Source organism: Amia ocellicauda, chromosome 15 (assembly GCF_036373705.1).
Source record: "Amia ocellicauda isolate fAmiCal2 chromosome 15, fAmiCal2.hap1, whole genome shotgun sequence".
NCBI lineage: Eukaryota > Metazoa > Chordata > Actinopteri > Amiiformes > Amiidae > Amia > Amia ocellicauda.
This window is the reverse complement of record NC_089864.1, coordinates 23,928,857-23,948,329: the sequence shown is the minus strand read 5'-3', so window position 1 is coordinate 23,948,329 and position 19,473 is coordinate 23,928,857. Positions and strand designations below refer to the sequence as shown.

General features: G+C 41.0%; 1 protein-coding gene across 1 annotated transcript in view; it reads left to right on the top strand.

The window, feature by feature from the left end:
* Positions 1-746: 746 nt before the first annotated feature.
* Positions 747-19,473, top strand: part of slc6a13 (solute carrier family 6 member 13) — a 30,548-nt gene continuing 11,821 nt past the window's right edge. Inside the window, exons 1-7 of the mRNA XM_066724285.1 lie at positions 747-877; positions 7,052-7,252; positions 14,407-14,541; positions 16,009-16,149; positions 16,353-16,440; positions 16,526-16,658; positions 16,874-17,008. Of these exons, the coding sequence (XP_066580382.1) occupies positions 7,057-7,252; positions 14,407-14,541; positions 16,009-16,149; positions 16,353-16,440; positions 16,526-16,658; positions 16,874-17,008 (828 nt within the window). The 5' untranslated portion in view covers positions 747-877; positions 7,052-7,056. The remainder of the gene's footprint in view (positions 878-7,051; positions 7,253-14,406; positions 14,542-16,008; positions 16,150-16,352; positions 16,441-16,525; positions 16,659-16,873; positions 17,009-19,473) is intronic.

The following is a 19,473-nucleotide window of genomic DNA, read 5'->3' as shown; positions in this document are numbered from 1 at the left end:
GAAACCAAAGCTCTGGCATTAATTGTTGAAACGTATTCACTGCTTACTGATTTTGTTGGTCCAGGCTGCTTGCTCAAGAGAATATAAAACACTTGTCTTTGACTACAACCCTTTTCTCTTCTTGCCACAAAGAAAGAGCATTAAGTGACTTGTTAAGGGTCAAGACCTTAGTCCAAATGTCCTGGGCGTCTGTGGTAGGGAAATGGTATGAATATGTGCCAAGGTCAAGGTGAGTCTGCAAGACTACAGCTCTTTTTCCAGGCTAAGCTATAGAAAACTGTTTGTAAGCATAGGCCTGCAGTCATATTTTGCTTTACAACAGTCAGTACAAAAGGCTCGGGTAATGCTGTTCTGCATTCAATGAAAAGAAGAAATACACATCTCTGCTTCGACTTGTGGCACCAATTGTATCCTCATTATACTATCGACTGTAAATAAAGTTAACTGTGAGAAGAGCAGGGTGGGAGGGTTTCAAGCTGCGCTCCAACTTCTCTGAAAGTACCCCCCCTCCCCCCCTTAAAGTAACCGATGTGTTGGTCTGTATCTGAGGGTTATGCAACCAATTGACACTGTGCCGGCTTCACAGACGTTCAGTGTGTTGGAGAGTTCAGGAGTGAATGGCTGTGATTCCGAATGACTAGGAGCTTGTGTGTGTGTGTGTGTGTTTCTGAATGGGACGGAGAGGAGGAGGATGGGGGTGGGTAGAGGAGTGATTTTGAACGGGGGAAACTCTGTGGGGGTTGGTCTTAGTTTAGAATTACATGGCAACCCTCCCCTCTGCCCAGACTTTAAATACTCAAACTGTCTGCCTTACGGATCAATATTCTGGGAAAATTCAAACAAGGAGGCAGACCAATTTGTTTCATCACAATAAAAGGTATTGTGACTGAATGCTACTTCTACTCTTTTGATGTATGCTGCTGAGTTAAAAAAAAATATTTGCAATGTTGTACAGCATATTTGTGCAGATTTTTTTATGATTATTTATTTCTTTCATTTGAGGGGGTAGCCTTTATTATTTAAGTCTGTTTCTTTGTAACGAAATTCAATCCTCAGGTTATTTTGACTTTTTCCTCTGAATTTGATTAATTTAATAAATATGAAAAAATAACAAAAAACATATGTATGGAAAATAGATTTATTTTTATTTTTTCAACTAGTTTTAATTGACATAAATTTCCTTATAGTGTTTGGAGTTTGAAAGGACAACACATATTTGACAGCCTATGAAGGCAAACATTGCAATCCAAAAAGGAACTTTGTTAGTTGAGCTGATGAAAACATACTTATAAATGTGTTCTGAAGTAGGTTCCAAATGGTATAATGTCAAACTGTAAATACAAAAATGAATGTGTCTCTTTGTAGACTTGATTGCCATTCTCAGATATGTTACTTTTTATTTAATGATAAACTATGTATACTATGCTTATATTTTATATTTGTAAAAATATCTAAATAGTCATTGAAATTTGAACAACAAGTGAAGCATACTGTTGTATAAGAAAGCTACAGTCTAGGTTCACAAACCTTTTCACACTGCAGTAGGGCTCTCTGTGGTATTAAAGTATACTGCCAGTATACATTCTACTGCATATAAAACACACACAGATGCACTTGTACAAAGGAAAACGTATATATAATTACCAATCGGAATACATCAATACAGAACACCGCAATTGGAATTTTCTTGATGGATTCCTTTTTTTTTTTTTTTTTTTTTTTTTATGTGGATCTGAGGTGAATGTGTTAGCATGCAAGACAACATTTGCTATGGACCAACACCACTGTGAAAAGTGGTTTATATAAATTGCAACCAAATTAATTGGTGTCCTAAACAATGTCACCAATAACCATGTGAAAATTATCTATTACGGCTAATTATGAAAACAGCAGTCTAAAGCTATTTAGGGAGGTGATTGAGAATATTAATTTTAAGTCACACAACTGTTCTGTTGTGCTAAAATTAGACTATAGTGCCAAATCCTGATGGGAATCATCTTAAATGTTTTTTATACATAATTTTACACTTGGCCACAGCAGTTGCTCGTGTTGCCGGGAGATGGTCTCTGTCCAGTCCTGTTCCCAGAGCAGCCGTCACTGACAGTGCACTAAAAGGCTAGCTTCATTGCTGAAGTCTGTGTGAGTCAGACCATTCAGACCCATCAGGCATCACAACCTTGCTTTTCTATTCCTTGTAAACATATCCCACAAAACGCACGAGTACTGCATTGCTCTGCTCTGTGTTCACATTCTTTCTGCTCTGCATTAATTTGCATTTAGGTTTGACCATGTCATGTTATACATTGTTCTTTCTTTTCTTCTCCTGCTTTCTTCTGTCCATACCTTTCATTTTTGAGTGTTGGGTATATATATGTATGTATGTATGTATGTATGTATGTGTGTATATATATATATATATATATATATATATATATATATATATAATATATATATAGTTAGGTCCACAAATATTTGGACAATGACACAATAGTAATCTTTTTGGCTCTGTACACCACCACAATGAATTTGAAAGGAAACAATCAAGATGTGCTTTAAGTGTAGACTTTCATCTTTAATTTGAGGTTAGCTACATCCAAAGTGGGTGAACGGTGTAGGAATTACACCCATTTTTATATGTGGTTCCCCCAATTTTAGGGTCTCAAAAGTATTTGGACAAACTAACATAATCATGAATTAAATTGTGAGTTTCAATACGTGGTTGCAAATCCTTTGCAGTCAATGACTGCCTGAAGTCTGGAACCCATAGACATCACCAGATGCTGGGTTTCTTCCTGGTGATGCTCTGCCAGGCCTGCACTGCAGCTGTCTTTAGTTCCTGCTTGTTCTTGGGCTGTTTTGCCTTCAGTTTTGCTTTTCACCCAATTTGGATGTAAGTTAAAGATGAAAGTCTGCACTTAAAGCACATCTTTATTGTTTCATTTCACATCCATTGTGGTGACTTACAGAGCCAAAATGATGACAGTTGTGTCTTTGTCATCATTTGACCAAATTATGTATATATATTTTAATAGTGTTGTCTCCTGTATGCAGTTGAAAAGTGTTTTAAATTAAGAATGAAAAAGCAAAAAATAAATATTCTTGGACATTAAGACAGTACCATATAATGCGAAACTAGTAAGTACTATGTTACACTAGTACACTACAATACCATTAATTATGGAAAAAACATTAAATAAATCTTACGTGAGTTTCATTGCAAGGCTTTTAAAGGTATTGTTTATATTCAAGTTTGCTGTGTTATGATTACAAGATTTGTGTTTCTTGCAGCCTAGCTTTGCATTCTTCATAGCATACTGTTGAATGAAATGCATTCCCTATAAATGCTACTTTCTCATGTTATTGATTTGAAAGAAATATTCAGACGTATTATAAAAAATATTTATGAATACTGTGTAATTTCATTACTTTGAAAGCGATAATTTTTGCTGTGATCCCATACCTATAAGAATGATAAATAGGGTTACCTGAATTTTAGTTTTAGAATTATCAGGGTAGTTATTTATGTGAAATGATTTAAAACATTATAAAATGTATGAAAATCTATATCTTTGTGTATTAGTGTCCTTATGCAAAACAAACATACCTTTATGTTGGCTAAAAGTACTGTACATTACTTTAATTAGCCTACATAAAGCATACTTGAATATCAAATGTCCCAAAAAAAAAATCAACACACATAAAAACCACAAGGTTTTCATGCATAGACTTATATTTGACTGTAAAAGAAACAGATCTGAGTGATGATTTTGAAAAGCTTCTGTGACATTGAGACTTCATAAGCTGTTTACCAAGCCAAGAGGGGGAAATGTGCAGGAGTATGGATTGTGTGAATATAATCAAGAGATTACTTTTTCAAAGGAAATTAGGTATAATATTTCTCCCCCAAATACCACATTCAACCTATTGATAATACTGCATTCTTAACATTTGAAGGAGTGCAAGGAGATTGTACGATTAGCAGCAGCACTGAATTTCAGTTTCGAAATGGAAGGCAAGTTTGATTGATCCATCTTCTAAAACATGGACCTGTGTTTCAGTTTTCCAAGAACAAGTAAAGAAATCTGAAAACATGCTGGTGCACGTGTACGTGTTCGAAAATTGATAACATTTTCTAATGAGAATATGTCTTCTGGACCATATAGATTGAGGTATTCTGCCTGGTCAAATTTAAATCCAGTTCCTTGATCTGTCCCATACAAGATAGTCTTTACAGAGCAATTTGACTGTGTCCCAAAAACTTCCATAATATTCCTGTCTTTCTTCTTTTCATTGTTCACATTTTTCAACTGAAACATCCAAGTCTAGTCCAAAGTCCAGAGAGTCTGCTATCTGTCACACATCTCTTGCAGCTGCTGGAGAAACACGAAATCCAGGAACTCTTTGGAGAGAGACGTTTCTCTGCAGGCGTAAATGACTAAAGTAGATGGAAATCTCAAAGGCAATGCCTCTTCATCAATCTGAGCTGATGTCTATATAAGTGTTTGCATTACACTGCTAGTCTGGAAAACATATTCTGGATGTGAATAATGAAAAGTGAATTTACAGAGGCAAGACTGTGGTTTTTTACTGTGTGATTTTTTTTTAAGAAGGGTTGCTTGTTACAGCTGGTAGCATGCCAAGGGTTGCCACACGGACAGTTCTTGACAGCTGGTGTCCAGTACTGTCACCTCTTTGAACTCTGAATGAGAGCTTCCATTTCTTTGCCATTCAGCACCTTTATATGACAAATTTCTCCGCAAATAGCAGGGGTTATTTACCGAAAGTTAGGTTAGGTAAACCCGTAAAAAAGATAAAACATTCAAGGAAACAAAGGTAAAGGGAGATTGTGATCACTGGCAGTATTCCTGTTGTACAATGGATCGGCAGGGAATGCTGCAATTCATTTACAATGTCAAGCACTTGTTCCCACAGAGAACTTACCAAAAGACTGTTTCTATATATACTGTGGTCTCTTTCACCCTCTGTTGGGGGTACAATGTAGAAGACTTTATATTCCCTCCTCATGCGAGCAGGAACACATTCCCAGGGACCCTGGCTCAGTGGGATGCCCACTACGCTTGTTGTTTTAAATCTCAAGGATTTCAAGAAACTCCTTTCATAGAAGTGTTCCATTGCTTCTTGGATTGGAACTGTGAAATTCAATAGTTTTGGGGGACTCTGAATTATGTTCAGACCCAGAATGCCCCATACCTGCAGTGGTATCATTAAATCTTATTTAGTGTGCCATTTAGACATTCAATGAGAGGAAACGCTTTAGCAGGAGAATGTTTCAGCAATGCATATGTATTATTTATTTCCAAAACCCCACATATATGTGTCTCAAACTAACAAAATGGCATGAATTATATTGTTGATTTATTAAGCGTGACATTTGTAAGCGACCAAACAAAAAGGAGTTCTAAAAACAAAACTGAAGATCAACAACTTCCTCTCAAGGATAGAGCTCACACAAAACATCAGTTTTTTACATTTCCTTTTGGCAAAATGCACTCTACTTCCATGCCAGTTCTTTACTGTGTTATGGATATAGCTCCTTCTGAACACACTAATCTCCACTGCTGTCACAGCTAGGCCGTCAAGGCTGTGGTGTTGAATTCAGGAAGTAAACACTGTCTTGTCCTTAAAGCATGATTGGAGACCATGTGATTGGATGAGAGGATATTTCCTGGTTACCAATTAAGGAGAGGAGTCAAGCACCTCTCAATTTAATATCATTTTTTTAATTTAGTTTTTTCCTAAAAGGCTATGCTATTTGAATTGTGATGCAAGAGAGAGGGAGGGAGGGAGAGAGGTCAGCTTGTGCAGGCTTTAGGCATGTCTAGGTATGGTGTCAGAGTGCACACTGTTCCAGCAGAGGTGAAGGAGTCAGTCAGGGTGGGTTCTTTCAAATGTTGCAGAACATCATGGTGAATCATTTGACGAACAGAAGGGGGGCTGGAGAGAGGATTAGCCTTGAGACCTCGCTATGTCCCAACAAAGCTCGCAGGACGGACTGGGCCTAATAACTGAGCAGTCTGTTTCTAGACCAATGGTCCCATTTCCCCCATCACTATAAGTCCACAGAGAGCATGCCAGACCACATGTTGGGGTGAACTGGAAACTATAACTTTTAAGTACATTTAAATATTCACTGTAGTGCAAGACTATTCATCTTTAAATAAATGTTGAAATTATTATTATTATTATTATACTTATTATTTATTTCTTAGCAGACTCCCTTGTCCAGGGCGACTTACAAAATATAAGAGCAATACAAAGTGCAATAATACAGTGCAATTCAAGGCATAATATATTTTACAAATTGTGTAAATTGTGTATACGAGATATACAGTAAACAATATATAAGGTCTACATCCTAAAATGAAAAAGCTGGTAAGTGCAGACAAGATGTTAAGTCAAAGTTAAGAGCTAAGGGAAGTGCAAGTAATGCAAAGGCAAAAGTATGACAAAACATTGTATAAGTGCAATCTTACAGGAGAGTAAATGACTAAATTAAAAGTAGAGTCTGAACAGATGTGTCTTGAGTAATCACTGGAAGGAGGTCAGAGACTCTCATGTCTTGACTTCAGTGGGAAGGTCGTTCCACCACTTAGGGGCCAGGGATGAGAAGGAGCAGCTCTGGAGGAAGGGTAGTGGAGAGGAGGCAGAGTTAGTCTTCTGGCACTGGAAGAACACAGTGGTCTGGAGGGGATGTATGGGGAGATAAGGGTCTGAAGGTAACTCGGTGCAGTCTGTTCAAGACAACGCTAGGTGAGGGTCAGTGTCTTGAACTGAATGCATGCTGGTATCGGGAGCCAGTGGAGGGAGCGGAGCAGTGGAGTAGCGTGGGTGGATTGGGGCAGAGAGAATACAAGCAAATGTACATGATACCAAACAACGATTCCTATTCAGGAATTAGGCTTAAGTCAAATGAGACTTCAGTATGCCTCAGACTCTGAAAACACATTTTAAGTAATGTAACATAATTTGTGCTGTGGTGAGTCAATGAGACCTGTCTTCTGAGCTGGCGTTGTTGTGTTTTGCGCTGCAGGGGACATGGAAACCGGGCCCAGAGTAGACGCGTCCAATGGGCACAGCTGCCCCCTGGAGATTGTGGCTGTGAAGGAGGAGAAGATGAAGGAGAGGGGACAGTGGAACAATAAGCTGGAGTTCGTACTCTCGGTGGCTGGAGAGATCATCGGTTTGGGAAATGTCTGGAGGTTCCCCTACCTCTGCTACAGGAATGGAGGAGGTGAGTGCCGGCAAATCAGGAATTACTAATAAACATGGTGTGTTAAACCAGGGGTGGACAAAAGTCAGTGGTATCCCTTTGCTCACTGAACCTTCATAAAGGCCAACAAACTAGTTAATCATGACACTGGATAGTAGCAATATTTAAGTACAAAGCTGGAATTCCTTGCACTAAGCCCACTATCAGTTGTGACAAACTCCAGGCCTGTGGGGCTGCATTCCTGTTCTGTTATCTGGGTATCTTTCAATGAATAACCTGGCAAGGAGGTTCATTTGACTAATTGACAAAATCATTACATTTAAGGAATTGAGATCTGAGGTGGAATGAGGTCAATGAAGAAGGATTGTATGGTTCTAATAAAGATTCCACTTTCTGTATCATTCTTGAATTAGGCATGACTAGATTTTGCATATACACCCCTTTACCACTATCACTGGGGCTCCAGAGTGGTGTAGCAGTTACAGCTATCAAATTACGGGTAATAGCAAGCTGGTCTCCAATCCCAGCTGTGACATTGTAGCCTTTCATTGGGAGTTCAGCACACAATTGGCTCAGCACCACAGAGGACGCTTGGGTAAAAGCTGGTGATTACGTGATTTTCTGTATTTGAGTGACCCCTGTGGCCTCTCAGGAGCCTTCAGGTTGATCTGAGAGATGGGCAGTAAGCATTCGGAGCAGAGAGTTTAAAAAATAGCAGATGGGACTTTCTTTCCTGAGGAGGCACAAAGGTCACAGCAGTGAGCCAAGTTCAGTAAATTGCAATTCTGAATGAATGACCGATAAGAAGAGGGCAAGATAATTTGAGATTCTAAGTCTGTGTAAGAAATATTCTTATTAACAAACCAAAAAAGGGGTTAGAGGAAGGATATCATGAAAAACACATAACTAAAAATATATCACACATTTGACTCCGGGTTTCTTTTAGTATTTTACACTTAATGAATGATCACAGTTTTAGATTTTTATAGTTTCTTCACTTACATCACTTCTTGTTGACGGATATGTCCTCGTTCTATACTCTAAAAATGCTGATTCTGCTGAAATGCTGATATAATTGTTCTTATTAAAATGTTACAAATTAGTTTAAACAAAAAGTCAAGCTTCCTGTCTTGCTCTTGTGGTAATATTTTAAAGTGTAAACTTAATTGTCTTCACTTTAAATCCAAAATTTAAATATCATAGCATTTTAAGAAGAAGGAACTCAGAAGATCTTTAATTGCACTTGAATAAATTGTCTATTTGTGAGTAATACACAGACTACTGTCGGATGTAGTCGTTGCCAAAATGAAAGAAGGCTAAATAATGATGACAATAACTGTATAACCCCAGTAACTCTACAGCGGCATACTCAACCACAATCCAGGACTGTTCTGCCCCTCTCCTGCCAGACAGGGCAAACAATTATGCAATACACACAACAGACAGGTATTGATCCAGTCCAAACCTCTGGAACGCCACCCCCCCCCCCTCGTGAACCTCCCTAGGGGTCAAACAACCACATCCCCTTCAACTATATACAGAACCTCTGCTCTCTCCCTTCCCTCCAACAGTGCCGTGGTCATGTCACTAGACTGCCCTGCCCTTTAAAAGTCCCTATCCCTGAGGGGACAGACATGGTCTTTAAAGCGACCCGGCACTTTACTCTCGTGCTGGGGCCCAGAGTGCACTGGAGGCCCCAATTCTGTAGCAACTGGGGAAGGACGAGGGCTAAACAGAGGAGAGGAGGGGCTTCACGCCTGTGGCTGCAGAGTTGAGTTGTGCTGCCGCTTGTCCACTGTATGGGGCTAGCCAGTCATAGTGCAGGACAAACCAATATCGGTATACCACCTCCCCAGTCCTCTCCAGCACCTGGCAGGGCCCCACCCAATGACTGTCCAACTTGGGGCAGCAATCTAATTTCCATCATGGGCTATAGAACCACACCAGCTACCCCACTTTGAAGGCCCTCCCATGTGAACACATCGTGTGAACACATCGCACTTCTGCTTCTGTCATAAACCAGGTCTGCATCCCACTCCAGACATCTTCAAAAGAAGGTTGGTGGGACAGGGTTTCCGAATTGCCATGACAGTCCCCCATCTGGTGCAGCCTTTAGCTGCTCAATCCAATGAGCAACTTGCCCCTCTAATTCTGTGAAGGTGAGGAGCCACTGGAGGACCACATGATGTGTCCTCACTGTGACAGGGCATGCCACAGATAGTAGCAGATGTGGTGAATGGCAGCCACTGCAGCCAGGAGCACCGTATGGGTGACACAGCAGCGATGTTCAGCCATGTTGAATGCTCTGCTATAATATGTGATGACCTGCTATCCCTCCAGGTCAATCTGGGTGAGCACAGCCCTAATCCCCACATTACTGGCATCAGTGTCCAGTGTGAACAGGTCTTTAGGAGAAAGCAAAGGTTGCCTGCTGATCCTATGTCCACACAAAAGGCCAGCAGTGGGGGACTGCTGTACTGGGATGGGAGTTGGAGCTGAGGGCGCACCCTGGAGGTCAGGTGACTATAGTGATACCCGGTGCCTGGTACATGGTGCAGTCATTGGGGGCACCCAAGTCGTGGTTGGCCCCGACTGGGTCAGTCAGGAGGCAGGGCATTGTTGCTGCAGGGCCCCTTGAAATCCAGATGGTTGTGGTTTCTTTAAGGCGGCTCCATCCCTCAGATCTGACTGCAGTTGACTCCTCTGGGTAGCTCATGGAAAAATTAACGCCTTCTTTAATGTACACGGTCCAGTTAGCAGCCAGTATGTTTCAGAAAGTCCAGCCACAAAATGCAGCACCGCTGCTACCCAGACTGGATGACACACTGATTAACCAACTGAAATGTTAAAGTCCCTTTTCCTGCACAGCAGTGGGATCCAGGGAAGCCCAGACATCAGGCTGAACCAACATCACAGTTGAGCCAGTATCCAGCAAGGCGATGCAGGGGACCCCTTGAACCTGGACTGGAACGTGGCAGTTCACTCATGATGTCAGGGCTCAGCTGGGTGGAGTCAGCCCCGCTCCCCTGTCTGTGTTGTTGGGCGACCCCTTCTGGTGTCGCTGGCTGGCAGGTATGAAGGCTAGGGGCACATGTGTTCCCGAACATGCAGGCCCCTGGGCGCTTCCCGATGGTGGCAGTGGCAGACATTGAGCTTGTGTGGAGGTGATAGCGTGACTGCCCACAACCCCTATCACAAAAGCACACTGGGCACAAATCGGCGGGAGTTCTGCATAGTTACAGTCCAGAGGGGTTCGGTGATCTCTGAAAGCCGGTGTGGTTTACTTTGATCTCTCCCACTAATTTCTTCACAAACTACTTCTCTTTCAATAGCTAGCTAGAATGCTTCCTGCAATGTCTGTGGTCTACACGATTGTGTCTGCACACGCAGCTCTGTAGGACTCACAGCTTGAATGATCTGACCACGTGCAAGTTCGCTCTTGACTGCAGGGGGCATGTGGGCATTTGCAAGCTTCGTCAGGCTTTCAATCACCGTGGCCAGCTCTCTTAAAGACTCTTCAGCCCATCTACTGCGGTTACGTAGAGTTCTAATACTAATTTCATACTCTAATACGTTATTTATTTGTGAGTAATATGTAGACTATTGTTGGCAGTATTTGATGCTAAGTAATGATGACAATAACTACAGTGGGGGAAAAAAGTATTTGATCCCCTGCTGATTTTGTACGTTTTCCCACTGACAAAGAAATGATCAGTCTATAATTTTAATGGTAGGTGTATTTTAACACTGAGAGACAGAATAACAACAAAAAAATCCAGAAAAATGCATTTCAAAAAAGTTATACATTGATTTGCATGTTAATGAGGGAAATAAGTATTTGACCCCTTTGACTTAGTACTTGGTGGCAAAACCCTTGTTGGCAATCACAGAGGTCAGACGTTTCTTGTAGTTGGCCACCAGGTTTGCACACATCTCAGGAGGGATTTTGTCCCACTCCTCTTTGCAGATCCTCTCCAAGTTATTAAGGTTTCGAGGCTGACGTTTGGCAACTCGAACCTTCAGCTCCCTCCACAGATTTTCTATGGGATTAAGGTCTGGAGACTGGCTAGGCCACTCCAGGACCTTAATGTGCTTCTTCTTGAGCCACTCCTTTGTTGCCTTGGCTGTGTGTTTTGGGTCATTGTCATGCTGGAATACCCATCCACGACCCATTTTCAATGCCCTGGCTGAGGGAAGGAGGTTCTCACCCAAGATTTGACGGTACATGGCCCCGTCCATCGTCCCTTTGATGCGGTGCAGTTGTCCTGTCCCCTTAGCAGAAAAACACCCCCAAAGCATAATGTTTCCACCTCCATGTTTGACGGTGGGGATGGTGTTCTTGGGGTCATTCCTCCTCCTCCAAACACGGCGAGTTGAGTTGATGCCAAAGAGCTCGATTTTGGTCTCATCTGACCACAACACTTTCTCCCAGTTCTCCTCTGAATCATTCAGATGTTCATTGGCAAACTTCAGATGGGCCTGTACATGTGCTTTCTTGAGCAGGGGGACCTTGCGGGCGCAGCAGGATTTCAGTCCTTTTGTCACCGATTGTTTTCTTGGTGACTATGGTTCCAGCTGCCTTGAGATCATCATCCTGTGTAGTTCTGGGCTGATTCCTCACCGTTCTCATGATCATTGAAACTCCACGAGGTGAGATCTTGCATGGAAACCCAGACCGAGGGAGACTGACAGTTATTTTGTGTTTCTTCCATTTGCGAATAATCGCACCAACTGTTGTCACCTTCTCACCAAGCTGCTTGGCGATGGTCTTGTAGCCCATTCCAGCCTTGTGTAGGTCTACAATCTTGTCCCTGACATCCTTGGACAGCTCTTTGGTCTTGGCCATGGTGGAGAGCTTGGAATCTGATTGATTGATTGCTTCTGTGGACAGGTGTCTTTTATACAGGTAACGAGCTGAGATTAGGAGCACTCCCTTTAAGAGAGTGCTCCTAATCTCAGCTCGTTACCTGTATAAAAGACACCTGGGAGCCAGAAATCTTGCTGATTGATAGGGGATCAAATACTTATTTCCCTCATTAACATGCAAATCAATTTATAACTTTTTGAAATGCGTTTTTCTGGATTTTTTTGTTGTTATTCTGTCTCTCACTGTTAAAATACACCTACCATTAAAATGATAGACTGATCATTTCTTTGTCAGTGGGAAAACGTACAAAATCAGCAGGGGATCAAATACTTTTTTCCCCCACTGTACAATGCCCAATGTCCATATCAACTGTACCAATAAAGGTGCAGTTAAAGACAGAAGAAACTATTAAATACACATAAAATGCTGTACAGACAGAGAAATAACAATCTCAAAGCCAGAAAAAAACATGTAGGCAATATGATAAAAATATGTCTTCAGTCTAGATTTTAAAGCAGATTATTTCAAGTGCATTGGCAGTTCATTCCACATCTCTGCCACAACAATGTTCCTCTCATATGTTAATTTTGTTATACATTGTTACTGTATTCATCAATCTGCCAGAAATGCATAACTTCTACACCAGCCAGACCAATTAACTCTAAAAATACAAGCAGCTTTTGCATATCAGCATTCGTAGTGTGCCAGATTGTTAGGTGAATATTAGTTACTGGTTTTGGAACCTGATTAAGTTACATATTACTTTATACAACACTAGGGGCTGTTGACTGAATGTAATTGCTCTGATTTCCACACATACACACGTGACATTATGCGGCTTGGTCCTGAAATTAATTTAGTGTCTTACATTGTATTTATAATTACATTGAATGAGTTTGATTAATAAATGCCCCAGTACATGTGGCTGGAATAGGCTTGTTTAATGACTATAAACTAAACAGAGGCCTGCAAGAAATCGAATGCATCCACGTATAGCTCACAATCACAATAGCTTACACAATACTGAGACAGTAATTGGGTTGTAAGCCACTAATACATTGCTGTTGTTTTTTTAAATGTCTCCAACCCCAAAACCCATTAATGCACCTCCTCTTAAAATGGGTTAATTTAGTGCACAACCTGTTTTCTTCCTTGGGTAATGGCAAAAAAAAACTGTAATTTGTGTGACTGCGATATTTCACAGATTCACTTCTGGACATTAATTGAGCTGCCTATGAGCTGTTTATGTTGGCACAGATACTGAAAGCTGTCTGATATCTAAACTGTCTGCTTTAGTTAAATTAATTCTGTAATGATTGAAGAGAAAATGTATGAAGTTGTCACCAGCCCTCAAGGCTTCAAAAATGATTTTGTATATTCTTTTTGTTTTCTCGTAATCATTGTTTCTTTACAAACATCTGACCCTGGTCAGCCCCAGCCCTGCAAAAGCACCCTTTTAAAAAGTGTACACCTTCATCTATTTATGTCTTGCTTACAAGGGCAAACACCGCATTGTGAATTAGCCCATCCTTATGATCTAGCAACAGCACCCTAATCAAGCTTTGTAAAATCACTAGCAAGTCAAACATTTTCTACACAACACATTTTTCAGAAATAAGTCTCTCATTCATTTATTTTTCTTTTGTTTGGACAGATAGACTTCTCAGGGACCCAAGTTGGGAACAGCATCTCCGATATCCGATTGGATGTTTAACTTTCTTCTTTAATTCATATGACTTATTCACTTTACTTAGAAATGGACAAGACAAACCATTCATACCCCAACATTTTCAGTCTTCCTCTGATGTTCAGGTTTGCCTGAATCAGTGCCGTTGGGTTTTCTTTATTAAGCTAATGTATTGTTTATATGCAACTTGACAGCTTCTGAAGTTGCGTATGAGATAAGTGGTGCATTTCAATTGCTCTTTGCTAATGAAGTGTGCAAAAATGTCCATTTGACCCTTCCTTTTCTTGTCTGGCCCCCCTAACAGCGAACGTTACAGATGGATGCAGCCTTGTGTTGGTGTAACGGACTGTTTCATTTCTATCTGAGACCAGGAGAGCAGTGGGGAATCTGTGTTGTTGAGAGTTCAGAGAAACCCTGAGGCAACTGTTTGAACTCAGCTTGGTGTAGTTTACAGCAGCTGTCTCTGAAAGAATGCAGAAGTTGTGACTTTTGAAACACGATCAGTTCGTAAACATTTTTCACTTCCAAACAGTCTGGATTCAAGTCTATGATCAGTCACCCCACTACCATTATCTGTGTGTTGGAGGGAAAGTGAACATCCTGTCCTTTTATTCCAAACAGGTGCTTTCTTCATCCCATACCTCATTTTCCTCTTCACCTGTGGAATCCCAGTGTTTTTTCTGGAGACTGCTCTGGGACAGTACACGAGCGAAGGAGGTATCACTTGCTGGAGAAAGATAAGCCCACTGTTCGAAGGTAATTTTGTCATGTCAACCTCAATAACCTGGGAGAGAAGCACTTATTCACATAGCTGAACTAGTTAAACCCTATTTCTAAGTCTACGGCAGGTGATTATTTAAAGAAAGCTTTAAAACCTACTGGATAGTGGACAACATTTAAGGAACACTGCTGTAGGCTATAAGTAGGGTGCTGTTCTTTGTCTATATAATTGATATGGCAAATCGCCCTAGCAATAAGATTTGTTTTGGACTCCAAGTGGTGGCTGTAACCTTTTTAAAGGTTTTTCTGGGTGTGAGCTTTTCTCTTTTAAAAAGGGACACAGATGAGTTTCATATATATCCTACTATGATTTATCCTTGCCCAATGATCTGATTTGAGTAAAATACCAAAATAATGTAACCTTCACACAGTATAGCTCTTCAATCAGTTAAACAGCACAAGTAATTCCCTGAATAAATAGCTTGTCTGTCTTCAGAGTGGAATGGCCTCTTTGAGCAGGAGTAAAGGGGCAGGCAGCCACGGGGTTACTGCCATTGTGACCAGGCTGTTCGTTTGCGCTAACTGGAGCTGATGGCATTAGGGAGGAATGTAGTGCTGGCGACACTCTGTGCCCAGTGATGTGAATGGAAAGGCTGGCAGGCTGACACCTTCTCTGTGTGGCACTCGTCCAGATGGGCTGTTTAAAACATGATTTTCATCACGGGCTGGAGCAGCCCCCAGTGATACTGGTCACAAAAATAAATAAATAAATTAACAGTAAAAAAAAAATTACAGTATCTTGATCATCCTTTATATTGCTTGATAGGATCATATGTATTCAGAAGATACATGCGAGATATGTTTTATACACTTATAGTCTTCCATCAGTGTTCTTTTAAAGTCACCTCAAACATTTCAGTTTTCAAGCACTATTTCACTCCCATTGGCTTTATAGATTAATCCTGGTTTATGTTCCTCTGAGCTTTTGGGCAAATGTGACCTGCCATGCTTATCTCTTATTTTAAAGACACACATAATGCAGTTTACTAACTGGTATCTTTGCCCATTCATGTTGAGGTAGGATATGTGTGTATGTATAATGATTTTATTTTATTGACCACTAGACCATCTAGTCTAATTCATGTTTCTTCTCCTGTTTAAATTTGAAAAAGCACATTTTAATATTACATTGTAAGTATGTGCCCACATTTCATAATGTCTTTACCAGTGTACATTTGTTTCACACTTTGCTTAATGGACATGTTGAAGGTTGTAATCATTTGGAATCTTCATGTCTGACTTCATGTGTTACATATTAATGTTACAAATGTGTCAGTGTTAAAAAGACTGTAGTCTTTGAATCATTTGCTCAGAAATGTTATGCAATAATTGAGCAAAGTGTAGCTCAAATGTGATAGCAGTAGTCATTACTTTAAAGCGATCCACCTCAAATCTGTCACAGAAATACTACAGCACAATTGTCCCTTGCCCTCCTTTCTGCAGGCATTGGCTATGCAACACAGGTCATTGTAGCTCTCCTCAATTTCTACTACATCATCGTGCTGGCCTGGGGAATTTTCTATCTGTGTAATTCCTTTACATGGGACTTACCGTGGGCCACCTGCAACAACTTCTGGAATACAGGTAGGCTGATTTTACCCCTTTATGGCTGGAAAAATCATTTGCTTTGGAAACTGAATAAGTATACAGTACCTCACATGTTTATCACCTGGCTCTTCTAAAGTGTTAAATCTGATATGTTAGTGAACAGTCTAATTAATGAGTTAATTGTCAGTGACAGAAAATGCCTTGTGTCTGATGTTCGTTTGTGTTCCAACGGTCCTCAGAGACTTGTGTGGAGTTTCAGAGGAGAAACGAATCCTACAACTGGACCGCTCCCGAAAACGCCACATCTCCTGTTATTGAATATTGGGAGTGAGTTCCTTTCCCGTTTTTGGTTATTTGTCAATTTATTTAATGTGTTTATCAGCTTCCCTTAACCACATTCATGTCTCCTAAGGAACCGTGTGCTGAGGATTTCCTCAGGGATAGACCACATTGGGGTTCTCCACTGGGACCTTGCTCTGTGTCTTTTAGTGGCCTGGATCGTCTGCTACTTCTGTATCTGGAAGGGAGTCAAGTCCACGGGAAAGGTAAGCTTTCAAATACTACAAAAGGCTGATGTGTCGCAATTCCTTACACGGCTCAAGCGCCACTTTTTGTGTCATGTTTGGAGAACTTTGTGAGGCACTTTCGTATCGTGTTGTTCCAGCTGTTAAATTGAAATGTGGAATCATGGTGGTCTTGAGATGTGCGTCTTTCAAAGGGGGCCAGCAAACACACCTGTGACCTGCTTGTTGCATTTCAGGTGGTTTACTTCACTGCTACCTTTCCCTACTTCATGCTGATCATTCTCCTAATCAGAGGAGTGACTCTGCCCGGCGCTGCTGAGGGAATCAAGTTCTACCTGTACCCGGACCTGGGAAGACTTGCAGACCCACAGGTACATAGTGATGACCTTCTCTTCAAAGACCTCAAATACTCAGATGTGCAAGGGGTGCATTGTGTATGAGCAGCTGTGGTTTTTGTTCCTGACTGGCTGTGAACAGAACCTCACATGGTGCACAGTTTAGTTTAGGGTTTAGTGCTCCACGCAGAGAATTGCTGTGGATATGGTCTGATGAGATGGTTTCTTTTTAAACAACTCGGCTGGGACCCTTTCTTCTCTGTGGTCTCGGGCCGTTGTCAGTGGTGAGGGTCTTGTGAGCAGAAGGCCCAGCAGTGAAGCACACTGCAGGTTTGTATGCCCAGCTGGGATAGATTGACTAGCTCCATCTGTAGTTCTGATAGGGCAGAGTCGCGGCCCACAGGGAAGGAAAGCCCTGCTGGTTATGAAAACACTTTCCATCAGGGCCCAATTGACTGGATCACTCCCTCAGCTCTCTGGAGAAGGAAGCATTTATTTTCACTGCTGTCTCTGTCAGTTGTTTCTAGTTCAGCACAGCCCAGAGAAAATAAATGTCCCCTATGCTGCCCAGGGGATACCGGATTCTGTTTGTAGCGGTCGTTCAAAAAGCCACAGACGTAGGCCGGGACAGAGATGGATGTTTTTTTTATTACAGAAGCTTCTGGAGGGAGAATAAGCACAAGGGCAATCCTTATGCTTTCCAACCCATCTCTGATACACCAGTGAAACACACATGTATTTATATTCTGTATAAATGTGTGTCAACAAGAAATATCTATTGCCTTCTACAAGAGAACATCCTTAATTGGTGACTTTGTTGTACTTATTCTTTTTATGTACTTCCAAAGGAACAAGGAATGTCCCAGGTCAAATAGGTTATTCTACAGCTGTTGCACTTAAGTGTAGTGGTGTATTTTGGTGATCTATGCGTATCTATCTATCTATGTTTCCAAGCTATGTTTCTTTATTTATTTTCAACACAAATGTACATTGTGCCTTCCTATTATTTCTTCTACATACTGCAATGGTTTATGTGTGCAGTGCCATACATTTAATTTGTGACACTGGATGGAAGTCCATAATGTTAACTTATCTTTCTAGTTTCAGTATAGAAAAGTATGCATTCCTTATTTAGTTGTAGCAATGCAAGTTAAAGATATTTCTATCCAAATAATAATATTTTGCCTATTTGTATATGACAAAACCATTATAACATAGTGTGACATTAGTTTATTATTGAAAAATATAAATATCTATGAAAAGGTATCATAAAAGAAATTAGAAACACTGTATACATTATTTTACTTTATAGCAGGGAGAAATCACTATGTGTTATGTTGTTCCCCCAAGAACATATTATTTCAGTTGCATGTTGTAAAGCCGGACAGGTTAGAGTGACACACGTCTTTGTGTGGTGAATTGAGAGGAATAGTGGCGCTGCACTGTTGTGCTCGGCATTGTACTTGTAACTGCAACTCGGCTTATAAGAGAAATAACAAAAGTGCCAGGAAAAATAAATTGTGTCAAGGAGTCCTGATGTAAGCTGAACCCCAAACAACACGTCTACCTCCAAAGAGACTCGTTTCACGGTTTACAATAGCATTCAATCCTTCTTATAATGTTGAAAGTGGTGTTGGTGGAGTTGGTGAACAGTGTTTTCTTGTATTGAGGCTTCATTCATTTAGTTTAACTTGGTGCCTGTCCTGCTTCATTACATAACAAGTATGCTGTCTGCATGAAAATGGCCTCGGTTTATATCACAGGGAACGTCCTAGTCAATCAACAATGACTGCTTATCTGGTACATTTTCATCTGGAAAATGTATGCATCACAAATCTGAGAGAATCTGAGGAAATTATATATATATTCATCCTGTCACCCAGGGGCAATCTCTAATGCAATCTCTCTATAAAGACATAAGAGTTTCTCTGGCATGGTGAAGCCAATTTTTTGCGTTTTGGTTATGCCAAAGAGTGAATGTGTGATTCTCAGTGGTGTTCAAGCAGAATGGCAGGGCAGTGAGACAGTGGCTTGGCGTTTGATGCCTAGAATAGCTGGAGTCGTGGAGTCCAGGAAATTCAAGCAGGGCGTAGCTTTCTCAGCTGCAGCCTTTGCCATTGCTGGGCACCGTTCCAGCATTCCCTCTCCCTCTGTGCATGAGTGCTGTTAACCCCCAGCAGGGACCCTAACCCAGGACCACCGCATGGCAGTCTGTTGTGCACAGCTTGCAGGAATCAGGGGGAGCGTGGTAACAAGAGTAAACTGCTTTAAGTTCTTCATGTGTGATTAGCTATGAAACTTCATCATAGGAGGACAAGAACATCCATAAATATCATCCTTCCTTTTCTACTTTGAGTTTATTTGTTTAATTCGATTTCCTGGGCCTGAGGATGATTGTGGCCAAGTTCACAAACTGTACATTACTCTTCGTTTCGGTTGCTTTAGGTGATTTCTCCAGTTGGCACAGCTCAACAGCAATGCATAAATCTCACAGGATGTGT